This window comes from Quercus robur, chromosome 1 (genome assembly GCF_932294415.1).
Source record: "Quercus robur chromosome 1, dhQueRobu3.1, whole genome shotgun sequence".
Taxonomy (NCBI): domain Eukaryota; kingdom Viridiplantae; phylum Streptophyta; class Magnoliopsida; order Fagales; family Fagaceae; genus Quercus; species Quercus robur.
In genome coordinates, this window is record NC_065534.1 from 21649900 (window position 1) to 21666361 (window position 16462).

Here is a 16462-nt window from a genome sequence, read left to right on the forward strand (position 1 = left end):
GTTTAGAGTTCATTAATTTTGTATCTCTTAAAGGTTTAGAACAAAAAATATTTAAGAATTATAAATACATTTATAACTATAATTAAGAGGCATTAGTAAATTTGGTTAACTCAAAGAGGCATTAGTAACTTTCCTTCTAATGTTCATAGTTAGCAAATGAAAATAAATTGTAAGTTATATTTATCATCAAAACCCCAATATATAACACTTACCATTGTGACTCCACCTAAAACACAACCTCCTCCTACTTTGTTGTTACAATACATACATTTCTTTTGTTATAGTCTTGTAACACAAAGAAGTACTCCAATAGTGATGGCATTTAAGTGCTTCATCTTAGCTTTATTCATTACAATATCTATCTTTAGTATTGATGTTACCCTTGCAACTCGCCATCTTTTCCAATCTTCTCAACCTAGTATACCAAACTCACTAGTCATACCCACATTGCCTGAACCAACACTACCACCTTTGCCTTCACTGCCAACTTTGTCAAAGCAAATGCTACCACCTTTACCTTCATTGACAACGTTGCCAAAACCAACGCTACCATCTTTTCTGCCTCCATTGACAAAGTTGTCAAAGCCAACATTACCACCTTTGCTGCCTCCATTGCCAACATTGTCAAAGCCAACACTACCAACTTTGCTGCCTCCATTGCCAACACTGCCACCTTTGTTGCCTCCATTGCCAACGTTGCCAAAGCCAACGCTACCACCTTTGCTTCCTTCATTGTCAACGTTGCCAAAGCCAACGCTACCACCATTACCCACATTTCCATCTATCCCCACTATTCCAACTCTATCAAAACCAGCATTGTGAACCATTCCCTCAATCCCGCAAACCCTAATTACTACAAAGGTCTAGTCTAAATGTCCACAATAATTTAGTTCAATTACAAGGATTAAAATTCTATAAAATAAAAGAAAAAACTATTGTGTTGGATGGTGGTACAATTGCGTTACAAAATTGAGGGCCTCTTGCTTTTTTAGCATCTTAAATGTTATGTGAGGATTTAATTTATGATGTGATATTTGTTTTATCACGAATTATTATGTTCATCTTGGAGTTTGATTTTATGTTATCATACTTAATAATCTATGTTCATAATAATCTTTTAAATTTTCGATTGCAATTTCTCCTAATTTGTTGCTGTTGTTATTAGAGAAATGAGAATGATGCCTATCCATCAAAATTTGTCTATTGACCTTGGCTTATCTTCTACCAAGATTAAGGATTTGAAGGTCAAAATAAGGGGGCAATTAAGAAAATATATATAAAGTAAGTAAGTAACAAATTGTTGAGGTCTAAAAAGTCATAGTACCTAGGTCCAATAAAATAAGTGCAGGGAGCCACAGAAAAGAGAAGAAATGGTAAGCCCAAGAGGCTTGAAGCCCAAAAAAACATCAAGAAGAAAAAGGGCAAGCCCAGAAACTTATGAGAAAAGAAGAAAGAAAAAAGAAAAGAAGCCCATGTCAGAGGATTGAAGAAGAAAACTGAGCCGGGATCCTCAGAGACTGCCAAAAGGCTCAGGATCCCCCAGGCATGTAAATACAGTCAAGAAAAGATTAAGACAGTTCAAAAGAAAAAGACAAAAAGGAACACAAGAAACAGAGGAGAAGGGCACGTCCCTCTCAAGTGTCAAGTGACCCAGCAAGAAAAAGAAGAGAAAAACTTAGCGACTTCTCATAGCGCAAGTGGGTAGCACCTCGGGGAACTAGAATGAAGAAGTACAAAAAAAGGGAGTAGCAGTGAAAGACTTTCAAACCGGCAGAGTGGGATTCCGCCCATTTGAGAAAAAAAGATAAAGAAGAAGGATGGCCAAAAGCTGGACTGTGAAGAACGTGACCTCAGCATACTCCGAAATAGGTAGTCATCCATGGACTTTCAAAGAAACAAAACTAAAAGGAAGGAAAGAATGAAGAACAGGGAAATTGAACCTTTTGGGCGATGGGCACAACACATACTCTAGTACCCAGGGGGCAAAACAGGGGAATCAATAGTTCCCCTGGGACTCCAAAAGAACACTATAAAAAGGGGGGAAGGATTGCGAAGTAAGGGGAGGAATTTTTGGAGGAGAGAATCATTGAGAAAGTTCTACCGAGAAGAAAACTTAGAGAAAAACTAGTAAAATTACTTCCCGGTATCCTAGAAAAAGCCACTATAGCACATACTTGGATTCAAAAAGAATCAAACTTTGCAAGTCTTAGAGGTTTGAATAACCATCTAAGACTGTAATTTTTGAGCTTGCTTGAACCTTTTATCACGTCTTAGTGAGCACATTGTAATCATAATAAAGAAAAATCTAATGAAATATTCTTTACTGATTTGAGGATCCCTAACCATTATTTTGCGTTTCTTACTGTTTTGTTTTCTGCATTACTTTGCTGTTTTGATTGTTGTTCAATACAAATATCTTTGTTTGTCAGTTTATATGTTTTGTAGGAAGTATGCCCTGTGCACCACTTGATTCTTAAACAGCCCTTTAGCTGTGGTGAATCAAAGCCCAATCCACCAAATTACTACTATTCGGCCCAAGATCCTTGGGCCTGAGTACTAGAGAAAAAGCACCCTCACACAAATTTAGACATTAACATCAAAAGGCTATCACCATCACTAAAGAACTAGGTTAAAGGGTACAATTTTGATAAAAATTACTCATCACAAACTCCCATGATGCACTACAAAATATTACGCAAATATGGTGGTACATATATAAGTATCATAAATTATATATATATAATTTATTTATTTACTTTCATTATTAAAATCAAAACTAAAAAAAGAGCTTAGAGGTTTTAGGATCAGTAGGCTTCATTCAAGTAGTTGCGTTATCTTATATGGATATAAGCTCATAGATTCCTTTATTTTCTGAAAAATAAGGTAGTCTCATCAATACGAAACAATGTTGAGCTAGCTCTTAATAATATATACATTATGTGGCCAATGCCCGATATATATAAAATTGTTGGTTACACAAAATGGTGACGCCCCTTTATCAAAGCCCATAACAATGACATGTGTGAAAACATTTAATAATTATCAAACTTAATAATAAATACATTTAAAAAAAAAAATGAAAAGGAAGAGAACCGCCACACCTTTAATATTAAAAAAACATATAAGGTGAAGAATTTGACTAGGAAAAAAGCCAAAATTAAACGACTTATTTGGTTACGAACTTAATTATATTATCATTACCATATTTATAATTATTATGTTATAAAAAAAAATAATACAATAGAAGTACTCAAGTCTAAAAGCACACTTATAACTCTTCTCAATGATAGCCTGGGCCTTGGGCCATCTAGAGCCAAAGAAATCAGGTCCATTTGAATCTCCCTAGCTACAATGTTGATCATCTTGCCCAGGTATCAAGAGAGAGGCTGGAGGAATTTAAGGTTGTCCTCCCACTGAAACCTCCCCAATTTCCAAAGCCTAGTTTTGCATGGAGGCCTTTGCCAAATGAGATGTTTAAGATAAACTTCGACGATGCTGTTTTCTAAAATGAGAACAAGAGTGGTATTGGGATCGTCATTTGGAATCAAGCTGGTCTTGTTATTGCATCTCTCTCATAGCAACTTCCATGTGCCTATCAAGCTCTGAAATTGAAGCTTTGGCAGCAGCTCATTCTCTTGAGTTTGGGTTAGAAATTGGAGTTGCCATGTTGTTCTAGAGGGAGACTTGGAGCTGGTCATGACAGCTTTGGTGGAAGGAGTGTCCTTTGCCTTAGTTGATCTGTTAATTAAGGATGTTGTTCACCTTTCTACTTTGTTTTCTAAATTGCTATACTCTTATACAAGGAGAGATGGGAATAGACTTACCGATAGTTTGGCCAGGCATGCTATCAATGTTTATGAAGGATGTTTCACCACTTTCTTTCTCTGTGTTTCAGGCTAATTTAGCCAGACTTTCTTTGGTTTAATTAAAGCATTTAAGGTTTTCTTTCTCAACCACATTAAAAAAAAATAAAAATTAAGGATATAATATTAGTTTCTTAATCAAGTAATTAAGGCAATGGTGTTTTAGAATATATATATATATATATATATATATATATATATATGTTAGGTTCTAAGACATTAGGAACTAAATGTATTAGAACTTCAATGTGTAATGTGTTGGCAAACCATGATAAAAACTTAGAGTCTAGATTTAGGCTGCTCAAAGTCTGTTTATGTGTAAAGTTGGAATCGAGTGATTGTAGAATTTATTGGAATAAATCTGCTAGGCTCGATTGATCGAACCTCATGCAGATTGTTTTTTCTGCAAAATTTCCAACTCAGCCCAAGCCTATATGATGTGTAAGGTTTTATGTTTTGCTTCAAGTATAAAAGGAAAAACCCTAACCAAGTTTTAGAGGTTGTTAATATGCTGTGGGTGTGAATCTTCTATGAGATCTAGAGGTGTTTACCTTCATACACATTTAGGGTTATTAAGATCAAGATTGATGTCAAAAACTTGGTGATTGCTTCGGTTGCTGTTTCAAGAGCTTAAAGAAAAACACAAGTAGGAGAACTTGTGGTTGCTGTGGTCGTGGTAGTAAGTTTTCTACACGAGGTAGAAATAGGATGTTAGTGGTCTAAGTATTATTATACAAACTTCAATTCTTTCATAGTGGATCTGTTTTACCTTGAGGATAGCTAAGTTAAATCCTCCCAAGGTTTTTTACCAGTTTGGTTTTCTTGGGTTATCATATCGTTGTGTTATTTATTTTTCCGCACTATTCACATGGTATGATTTGAATGTGTTTAACCTAGATCTTATTAATCAACTTGTTAATCTACTTGGCTTAATATTAGGTTAAACAACTTGTGGTTTAAAGGATCTAAAAAAGTACAATATATATATATATATATAACGGTATAAATTAAGAATGTTCGATTTTTTTTTTTTTGTTAAGTTGGACTTCCATTAGTTGGATTTTCAATTTGTAAAAAAAAGGTTGTACTAATGGTTTTTTTTTTTTTTTTTTTTTTTTAACTTTTATTAATAACAATTGTTATATAGAGGGCTTCCAAAACATGAAAAAAAGTTCAAGAATGTAAAGTTGTGATTTACAAATATGTATTTTGTTGGCTTTTATTCCGTGCCAAATTTGATTGTAAATTTTATTCAATCTTTTGTACCCTGTATTTGTTGTGGGAATTTATTGTAAGGGTTGTGTGATAGTGAGAGAGTGTAAAGACTCAAGCTATTGAAGACTGAAGAGTTTTCGCGGGTATATCGCGACTAAGCATCCCGGGAAAGGAAGCATGTGCCTTGCACATGACTGGAATGCGAAGAGTCAGGCCAGATGGAGATAGCTGTGTCTCACGAGTATCTCGCGGGTAAGGCCTTCCTGCGAGACACTCGCGAGACATTCTGTTCTGCTAGCCTGTCCAGTCTGATACACACTTTCTGTGCCTACACTATTTATACACACATTACCCACAAATGTAAGGGAGAGCTTCAGAGAGAAAACCCTAGCTAAAACACTTGAGAGTTAGAAATTGTTCATCCAACAATTCTCTACACATTTGTTTGTGGAATTTCCTCATCTCTTACCTCTCCATTTTCATACCATTGAGAGGTTAATAGCCCAAACACTTACCACACCTTTTGAGAGTGTCCAGTGAGGTTTTGGTGCTATTGGGAACATTGGAAGAAGCCAAGGATGGCAGATGCAACATGGAGCTTGTTGCGGGATCCGGAGAGTTAGACAAGACACGGTTCCGAGAAACCTTGTTGGAGTAGGAGCTTGGAGGGCTTAGGTACAGAGGGTAGATTAGGTTTAGAGGGTCTCTTGCTTATCCATGTATCCCAACTGATTGTCTAGTGGATCGAGGCAAAGAGATTTTTCACCGAATTCTTCGGTTTCCTCTTCAATAACACGTCTTGGTATTATCTGTGTTTGCATCTTTCTTCCCTACTCTTGTTCATTTCATTTTACTGCTGTGTTGTTTTAAATATGGATTAGAGTAGCTCTCATGTTTGTAGGCTTGTGTTTACACTATTCTGCACTTAGTATTAAGTTAGTGTAAAATCAACCATGCCGTAATTTGAATTGGGGGTCTAAACAAGCTTTTGTGTTTTCACACATTTCGAGCTTTCAATTGGTATCAAAGCGAGTACACTTGCTGTGGTTTAAATACCTGAGTGTGTTCCTTGACCCCGTATTGAGATTGACCGGTCTCAATCTTTGAATGTTCCACCATTCTTTGATGGTAGTAATTACGCTTCTTGGAAAGTTCGAATGAGGGCATTTCTGTGTCCAATAGATGATACTGTTTGGGATGCCGTAGAAGTAGGTTGGACTACGCTTGAGGTTGCTAAATCCACTTGGGATAAAGCAGCACTTACTGCCGCAAGTGCTAACAGTAAAGCATTAAATGCTATATTTTGTGGTATTTCTCTAGATGAGTTCCACAGGATTTCTCACATAACAGTAGCCAAAGAAGCTTGGGAGATATTGGAGACCACCTATGAAGGAACAAAGAAAGTTAAGGACACAAAGCTTCAGATGTTAACCACCAAATTCGAAGAGCTTAAGATGGGAGATGATGAGTCCTTTGACTCATTCTATGGAAAGCTCAACGAAATTGTGATCGCGAAGCTCAATCTTGGTGAGAAGATTAAGGATGCTAAGGTGGTGAGAAAAATTTTGAGGTCCCTACCAGAAAGCTTCCGAGCGAAAGTCACAACTATAGAGGAGAGTAAAGATTTGGATGAAATTAAGATCCAAGAGCTCATTGGGTCTCTTCAAACGTATAAGCTTGGACTACCTTCTCATAAGACAAGTAAATCTCTTGCTCTTAAAACCATCACCGAAAGAATGAATGATTCCTCCGAAGAAGATGGAGTGGAAAAGGATGTAGTATTTCTGGCAAAGAACTTCCGAAAATTTCTGAAGATGAAGAACAGTGGGAAACCATTTAGCGGAGGGAAGTTCTCATCCTCCAAAGGTGATAGGAAGGAGTTTAAGAAGAAAGAAGGAAAGGATTCCTAGTCTCCTCAAGGCATTGTGTGTTATGAATGCAATGGCCATGGACATATCAAGAAGGAGTGTCCCAACTATTTAAGAGGAAAGGGCAAGGCGTATGCCACAACACTTAGTGATTCAGATTCTTCAAATTCTGATTCTGAAGAGAGTTGTGATGGAGAAGGGAATTACTCCGTGTTTATGACTATTACCCATAATGAGTTTTTGGAGGAGTTGAACTTGCTGGTACAAGAGCTTGGGGATTATAGTGATAAAGAATCAATGGGAGTTGTCGAAGAATCTGATGCTGAAGAAGATGAAAACGCAGCTGGCCTTCAAGAGAACTACAACTCACTCCTTGAGAAGACAGGAGAGTATACAAGGATAGCCAAGGTAGCCGTAAAGAAGATGAAAAAGGCAGAGGAGGACTATAAAAGCCTTCTAGCGTGGTATAAGGAGGCCAAGTGTGAGATAGAAACAATGAATGGTGAGCTGACTGAAGCTTATTCAAAAATCAGATTTCTTGAGCTAGAGGTAGTGCAAGCAAATGCCAAGATAGAGAGGGTATCCACAAAGAAGCTAGATGATGTTATTTCATCTCAAAAACATTTCTCAGACAAGTTCGGGTTGGGATATACCGGAGGGAGTAGCTTATCGGCCAATGTCACCAAAGAAGTGAAGTTTGTGAAGGCCAGAGAGCCAGTTTTAGTTACCTCTACTCCTGAGAAAGTAAAGGATGAAATGAAGAAGAATGTGGTTGACCAACGGGTGCTGAACAAGTCTCGTAACCAATCAGTGGGTAGGACTGAAGCCAAAGGAAGATTACCTCCAAAATCACAAAGAAGTTCGAGAACGAACCATGTATGCCATTATTGTGGACTTCAAGGGCACACCAGACCTAATTTTCATAGGCTGAGAGCATTGAACAATCCTAGGGATCAAAGGTCAAGAGGACCAAGAGATGACAGGAGGAATTAGACTGTTAGGCAACCACGAAGTCAAAATGAAGATTCCGGTGTGATGGATGTAATGAAGATGATTAAGGCATTCACCACATGTTTGGCGAACTTCAACAGCAGGTTTGAAGGTCACAATTCACGTACCCAATCCTATAGGGATATCACCCCAAACGCACATGACGTGTGGGTGAAGAGGGATACTCATGCATGATTATCTCCCATGTCCATGCATCAATACTTCCAATGCTTAGGATCATAGGTTCATGCATCAGATTATGCACTGTTTTCTGTTTATAGCATGTCTTCTTCTACAAGTTTTTTTTTGTGTGTTCTTTCAATTCTTGCTCTGTTTTTTAGTGTGTTCAAAATTCAAAAACCCATAAAAATTGAAAAAATCTTCAAAAATTTGATCGCTTGTCTTTGTGCATATCACATGTGAGTTTGGCCTAATACATTCGTACTAATGGCGTAGTGCATTTTCGAGCTTAGCTTGTTTCTATATGCACATCTATCTATGTGGAAGAAATCTTGAAAACTATGCGTGATTGTTGTAAATAGATCTTCAAGCTTGTCATGAATGATTGGTCAATTGTCTTGATGGTCTTGATACTTGCTTAGACTTGTGCCTATATCTCTTCCCACGTTATTTTTTATGTTTTTGCAATTGAGCTCTCCAAATGCAAATCTCAAAGTGAAAAAGAGATATTGAGCTGCAAAAGCCTGTCACACATACTAGTATTTTACTAGGAAAAAGGGAAAGCGACTTTCGTATTGAAATATATGGTGCTCAAAAAGCCAAAGTCTAATCCTCAATGTTGAAATATCAAAAATTTCAAGCACCAATCTCAAAAAGAGATGTATTTATCCAAAAAATGATCAAATGTCATGATTTATGCAGAAGCCAAATGAAAAGCTTCTTAGTTGTGTAATCAATTTGTGGGAGGTCATATATGCGCATTTCTATAATTGAGATTGATCACCTGACTTAGCACTAGTTGTGTATGACTTGATTGAATTGATCATTGAAGCTTCACTCTGGTCTAAGGACTATTTCACACTTGATACTCACCCATAACACACAAGACTTTGATTCAATAAATGCTTATCTCATTTGTGTGATTGTACATGTTCAAATGTGATGTGTATGCTCAAGTACTTGATGATTAAACCCAAAAATATTTTTGAGTGTTTTATTTGTTTTTGAAAGTGATTTTATACTTTCGTGCTTTTAGTTTTTGTTCAAAATGCATTTTTGTGTTTTTCATCAAAAACTGGTTCAGAGGCTGTTTCGCGAGAAGCTTGCGACTTAGAGCTTCCCGCGAAAGGTGCTTGAGGGAAATCAAAAGTTATATTTTTCATACAGAAACTCTCGCTACTGCCTCGCGAGTATCTCGTGACTAACCTCTTCTTGTGAAATGGCTTTTAGGCAAAAACTGAATTTTTCTCAAAATCACACAGAAACTTTTGCGACTGTCTCGCGCCTAATTCGCGACTAACAGCTTCTCGCAAAAGCATTTGTGATTCAGTGGCTCTTATCGCGACTTCCTCGCGATTGTTTCGCTACTGTCTAACCCGCGAATAATGCATGTTTTCAGTTTTTATGTAGCAGATGTGACAGTTTTTCAAATTTTTTCACTTCCCTTGCACAAGTCTCTCAAACCCCTTTTAACCCAAATCACTATTTCATTCAAACCCCATCATTTTCAAGCAAAATCTCTGCAAAATCTTTTCAAGGTATGTGTTTCTAACACTATTTTTATCTTTTATTTTCGGATTATGCAGAATCTGTGCTTAGGGTTTTTGAAAATTGGGATTTTTCGAAAATTGGGTTGGGTTTCCTATTTTTGTGAAAAATTTTTCATGTTCCTGATTGGGCTTAGTCCCATTTGGTGTTTGTGCGTCTGTGTTGGCCCCTTGTGGCAGTTCTAACATGTATTGAGGCATTTTTTCACTATGGTCATGCATTCTCTATATTTGTTGTGCATTGTTGCATTCAAGGTGCTTGACAGAATGTCTTAGTGACATTTTTGTGTTTGTTTTGAACTCAAGTGAGATCCTAAGGTTTAGTTCTTATCATGATTACTCTTGTCTACCTTTTTGGTTAGTGCTCGTGTGTGTTACACACTTTGTTTACTTCGTGCATCAATGCCATGCATTGCACACACTAGGCACCCCTCATGCATCTCAAGATGCACACACATGCACAAGAACATGTACTGCCTATGCACACATCGACACACTCACTCTATTCATGCATTATGATTATGTTTACATGCTCTAACATTTTTAGCATGTTGGTTATGTCTGGTTGCTCTATTTTAAGTGTGATATGTTCTGTTTTGAGATGTTTTCATTTTTGTTTGATCTAACATGAATTTAATCAATTTTTGCTCTGCTTTGTGGTGTTGTTCTTGGTTCTTTTCTGTGATTGTGTTGCTTTGCACAAATGGCTCCTACTAAGCATGCAGCCACCAAGAAGCCATCTTCCAAACGCGCACGCACTGACTCTGCTCATTTCAAGTCTGCTGATTGCTATAAGGGCACAACCATTATCATGGAAAGGGTGGTCAATTTAGAATCCCTTGAAGGCACTTTCATCCCTGAGGTGTTCAAAGAAAGGACATGGACCAAACTCTTGAACCCAGTTGAGGTTGTCTATTCAGAGATCATAAGGGAGTTCTTCTCCAATGCTGCTATAGATGGAGATCGTATCGAGTGCTGGGTAAGGCACAAAGAGTTTGTGATTACAAGGGAGATCATCCAGGATTTTTTGGAAGTTCATCCAACCTCACAGCCAATTGCAGTGCAGTATGAGGATAGGTTGGGATCTACTAATGAGATGATAAGGACACTTGGTGGCACACCAAAGAAATCATCCATGAACACAATACCATTTTCACCGGAAATGAGAGCTTTGGCATATGTGATGATCCACAACTTATATCCGGTCACCAACCTCACCACTTTATCTACTCTAAGGACAAGATTTTTGTATGATCTCTTTACCCACAAAGAGATAGATATTTGTGGACATATCTTCCATGTGTTGAAGAAGAGTATTGTGAAGCAGAATTCAAGAACTGTAATGCCATTTCCCTCACTAATTATGGGACTAATTGCGAAGACAAAGTTCGAATTCCCAAGTGGTCTGACAGTAGTTCAGAGGGACTATCCCATTGGTGCACACACAGTCAATAGGAGCACCACTCACATTAAAGGCTCCAAAACTGGTGTACACACAATACCACAGAATCGTGTTGAGGACAAGGGTGGAGATACAGAGGAGGAGCTTGATAGATTCACTTCCGCTCCAGAATCATCAGCACAACCATCTTCCTCAACACCAGCATGGGGACCAGATAGACTTGATCGCATTTTGGCTAGAGTTGAGCAGATGTACATAATGCTGGATTCCCATGTACAGCATACAGCAAACCAGTTCACTTATGTTCAAGGACAAATTACAGCCTTATCTACTCAGATAGAGGAGTTATCCATCGATCATGGTTCCGACTCCGAGTTCGAGGCATTCTAGCCCTTTGGCCATTCCGGTCAAAAAGGGGGAGAAAATTTTGAGGGGGAGCTGAGGGAGAGCCTGCATAGTGAAAGGGGGAGTTTGAAAAGCTAACACATAAACATAGTTGTTTTGGTTTAAACTGTTTTTAGTTTTTATAACTAATAGTTCTTGTTTATGTTTTTACTGATTTATGTAAAGCTTTAGTACTCTATGGTTTAATATTCAGTATTTGTTTTTGTTTGTGACTATCTCAATGCTTTTGTAGCATTTTTTCTTGTACTTATAGATATGGCTAAAATGTCTTGAGTACTTCACACTTATGCCCTTAGTAGGATTGTTCCTAAATGCATATACTTCGTGTATGTTGCATTGGTTGTGTGATTGGACATGCAAGTAATCATAAGTGATTGCTTCGTTGTACATGTCCGGATGAACATTTACTTGTTATATGTTCATTGGAGTCATTCTTTAATGACTGCCCTTATTTGCTCAAGTGTTTGTTTGCATGATATCTATTGTTTACATACTTGATCGCTCTATGCTTGCTCTTGTTCATACCTTGTGTTCAACTTGTCTTAAGCTTAATGAAAGTTTTGTTTTATGTGCGAGTGTTTCAAGTTACAGGTATAAACTGCAAGTGCTTCACAGTTTCTAGATTAGGTGTGAGTGAGTTTCGCCAGTGTTCCCAAACTCATGTTTAAGTCTAGAGTCTGTTGTTAGGGGTTTTGTCACGGAATAGCCAAATGGGGAGATTGTAAAGTTGTGATTTACAAATATGTATTTTGTTGGCTTTTATTCCGTGCCAAATTTGATTGTAAATTTTATTCAATCTTTTGTACCCTGTATTTGTTGTGGGAATTTATTGTAAGGGTTGTGTGATAGTGAGAGAGAGTGTGAAGACTCAAGCTATTGAAGACTGAAGAGTTTTCACGGGTATATCGTGACTAAGCATCCCACGAAAGGAAGCATGTGCCATGCACATGACTGGAATACGAAGAGTCAGGCCAGATGGAGACAGTTGTGTCTTGCGAGTATCTCACTAGTAAGGCCTTCCTGCGAGATACCCGCGAGACATTCTGTTTTGCCAGCCTGTCCAGTCTAATACACATTTTCTATGCCTACACTATTTATACACACATTACCCACAAATTTAAGGGAGAGCTTCAGAGAGAAAACCCTAGCTAAAACACTTGAGAGTTAGATATTGTTCATCCAACAATTCTCTACACATTTGTTTGTGGAATTTCCTCATCTCCTACCTCTCCATTTCTATACCATTGAGAGGTCAATAGCCCAAACACTTACCACACCTTTTGAGAGTGTCCAGTGAGGTTTTGGTACTACTGGGAAACATTGGAAGAAGCCAAGGATGGCAGATGCAACATGGAGCTTGTAGCGGGATCCGAAAAGCTAGACAAGACACGGTTCCGAGAAGCCTTGTTGGAGTAGGAGCTTGGAGGGCTTAGGTACAGAGGGTAGATTAGGCTTGGAGGGTCTCTTGCTTACCCATGTATCCCAACTGATTGTCTAGTGGATCGATTTCCGCTTGGAGGGCGGCGGAGAGGTTTTTCGCCAAGTTATTTGGTTTCCTCTTCGATAACACGTCTCGATGTTATCTGTGTTTGCATCTCTCTTCCCTACTCTTGTTCATTTCATTTTACTGCTGTGTTGCTTTAAATATGGATTAGAGTAGCTCTCGTGTTTGTATGCTTGTGTTTACACTATTCCGTACTTAGTATTAAGTTAGTGTAAAATCAACCAAGCCGTAATTTGAATTGGGGTCTAAACAAGCTCTTGTGTTTTCACACATTTCGAGCTTTCAAAGAATTTTGTAACTCTTAGAGGTTTAGAACAAAAAATATTTAAAATTTATAAATACATTTATAAATATAATAAAGAGGCATTAGTAAATTTGGTTAACTCTCAGCAAAAAAAAAGGCATTAGTAACTTTCCATTAAATGTTCATAGTCAGTAAATGAAAATAAACTATAAGTTATATTTATCATCAAAACCCCTGTATATAACACTCACCATTGTGACCCAACCTAAAACACAACCTCCTCCTACTTTGTTGTTACAATATATACATTTTTTCTATTATAGTCTTGTAACACGAAGAAGTACTCCAATAGGGATGGCATTCAAGTGCTTCATCTTAGCTTTATTCATCACAATATCTATCTTTAGTATTGATGTTACCCTTGCAACTCGCTATCTTTTACAATCTTCTCAACCCAGTATACCAAACTTGCCAGTCATACCCACATTGCCTAAACCAACACTGCCACCTTTGCCTTCACTGCCAACGTTGCCAAAGCCAACGCTACCATCTTTGTTGCCTCTGTTGCGAAAGTTGTCAAAGCCAACATTACCACCTTTGCTGTCTCCATTGCCAACATTGTCAAAGCCAACACTACCATCTTTGCTACCTCCATTGCCAAAGTTGCCAACACTACCACCTTTGCTTCCTCCATTGCCAACGTTGCCAAAGTCAACACTGCCTCCTTTGTTGCCTCCATTGCCAACTTTTCCAAAGCCAACGCTACCACCATTGCCCACATCTCCATCATTCCCCACTATGCCAACTCTACCAAAACCAGTATTGTGAACCATTCCCTCAATTCAGCAAACCCTAATTACTACAGAGGTCTAGTCTAAATGTCCTCAATAATTTAGTTCAATTACAAGGTTTACAATACTAAAAAATAAAAGAAAAAAACTATTGTGTTGGATAGTGGTACAATTGCGTTACAAAATCGAGGACCTCTTGCTTTTTTAGCATCTCAAATGTTATGTGAGGATTTAATTTATGATGTGATATTTGTTTTATCGTGATTTATTATGTATCATCTTGGAGTTTGGTTTTTATGTTATCATACTTAATAATCTATGTTCATAATAATCTTTTAAATTTTCAATTGGGATTTCTCCAAATTTGCTGCTATTGTTGTTAGAGAAATGAGAATAATGCCTATCCATTAAAATTGGTCTATTGACCTTGGCTTATCTTCTACCAAGATTACACAAATATGGTGGTACATATATAAGCATCATAAATTTATACACACACACACACACATATATATATATATATATATATATATTTGTTTATTTATTTTCAAGATCAATAGGCTTCATTCAAGTAGCTGCGCTATCTTATGCGGATATAAGCCCATAGTTTCCTTTATTTTCTAAAAAGTAAGGTAGTCTCATCAATACGAAACAATGTTAAGCTAGCTCTTAATAATATATACACCATTATGTGGCCAAGGCCCTATATATATAAAATTGTTGGATACACAAAATGGTGACACGTACCCCTTTATCAAAGCCTATAACAATGACATGTGTGAAAACAATTAATAATTATCAGACTTAATAATAAATACATTTTAAAAAAAAATGGAAAGGAAAAAGAACCGTGACACCTTTAATATTAAAAAAATGTTTGAGGTGAAGAATTTGACCAAGAAAAAAAGCCAAAATTAAACGAATGTTTTGATTGCGAACTTACTTATATTATCATTACCATATTTATAACTATTATGTTATAAATAAATAATACAATAGAAGTACTCAAGTCTAAAAGAACAATTCACATAAAAAATAAATAAATAAAAGGGTCTAAATGCACACTTATAACTCTTCACAATGACATCCTGGGCCATCTAGAGCCAAAGAAATCAGGTCCATTTGAATCTCCCTAGCTATAATGTTGATCATCTTGCCTAAGTTTCAAGAGAGGCTCTGGAGGAATTTAAGGCTGTCCTCCCACCGAAACCTGCCCAATTTCCAAAGTCTAGTTTTGCATGGAGGCCTCAGCCAAATAAGATGTGTAAAATAAACTTCAACAGTGTTGTTTTCTAAAATGAGAACAAGAGTGGTATTAGGGCTGTCATCCAGAATCAAGCTAGTCTTGTTATTGCATCTCTCTCTCTCAGCAGCTTCCGTGTGCCTATCAAGCTCTTGAAATTGAAGTTTTGGCTGCGGCTCGTGCTCTCGAGTTTGGGTCAGAAATTGGAGATGCCAAGTTGGTTCTAAAGGGAGACCCGGAGCTAGTCATGATAGCTTTGGTGGATGAAGGAGTGTCCTTAGCCTCAATTGATCTATTAATTAAGGATGCAGTTCACCTTTCGACTTAGTTTTCTAAATTGATGTACTCTCATACATGGAGAGATGGGAATAGACTTGCCTATAGTTTGGCCAGGCATGCTATTAATGTGGATGGAGGATGTTCCACCACTTTCTTTCTTTGTGTTTCAGGCTGATTTAGCTAGACTTTCTTCGGTTTAATAAAAGCATTAAAGGTCTTCTTTCTCAATCACCAAAAAAAAAAAACTTAAGGATATAATATTAATTTCTTATAATAAATGTAAGGACACGATTCGTAACGACCCGTAACAGTGTTGGGTTCGTATGTAAAAAGGCCCAAACAATATCATTTATAGAGCGTGGGTTTGAAAGGTTAGGCCTTTGACACTAAACGGTGGGTTTTTCGTGGTGTTCATACATGATTAAGTCGTTTTCGCCCTAGGAGTCTTTCTCTTGGAGGCGGGCTGGGAGGCTCTGGTTTTTGGCCATTTTTCCCAGCCCCTTCTCTGGATTCCTCCCTTTTCCTTTTATACTCACATGTGTTCCTTATCCTTCGTCCATGTGTAGGATCGACTTTTCCCAGACTGATACTTGTCCCATCAGCCCATACCCAGAGTGGTTGGGGGTGGTTGTAAAAGCTGAAGAGTATGGCTCTGTCAGGTGTAGAGTATTGAATGGCAGTAAGGGCAGCTTTCCCTGGTCGTTTATACTTTCTAGCGTATCCTTCTCTATTGACCTAGATATTTTAGATTTTCTTCCAAGCTGGTCCTATACCGTTTTTGCCCTTTCTTCCGGTGAGACCTCGGACATGCTGAGGATTGAATCGTCCTCGGCTGTGTCCCAAGGCTATTTTATACTTGTATTACAGAGCCTGGGCCATAACTTTCCTCGGCTTGGGCCTTTGGGCCCTAACGAATAAATGGGCCTGGCCC

At 37.7% G+C, this 16462-nt stretch overlaps 1 protein-coding gene across 1 annotated transcript; it reads right to left on the minus strand.

Annotated features, from left to right (window-relative positions):
- Positions 1-13667: 13667 nt before the first annotated feature.
- LOC126732733 (uncharacterized) lies at positions 13668-14051 on the minus strand. The gene has a single exon (XM_050435754.1). The coding sequence runs from the start codon at positions 14049-14051 to the stop codon at positions 13668-13670; it is 384 nt and encodes a 127-aa protein (XP_050291711.1).
- Between the last annotated feature and the right edge of the window lie 2411 nt (positions 14052-16462).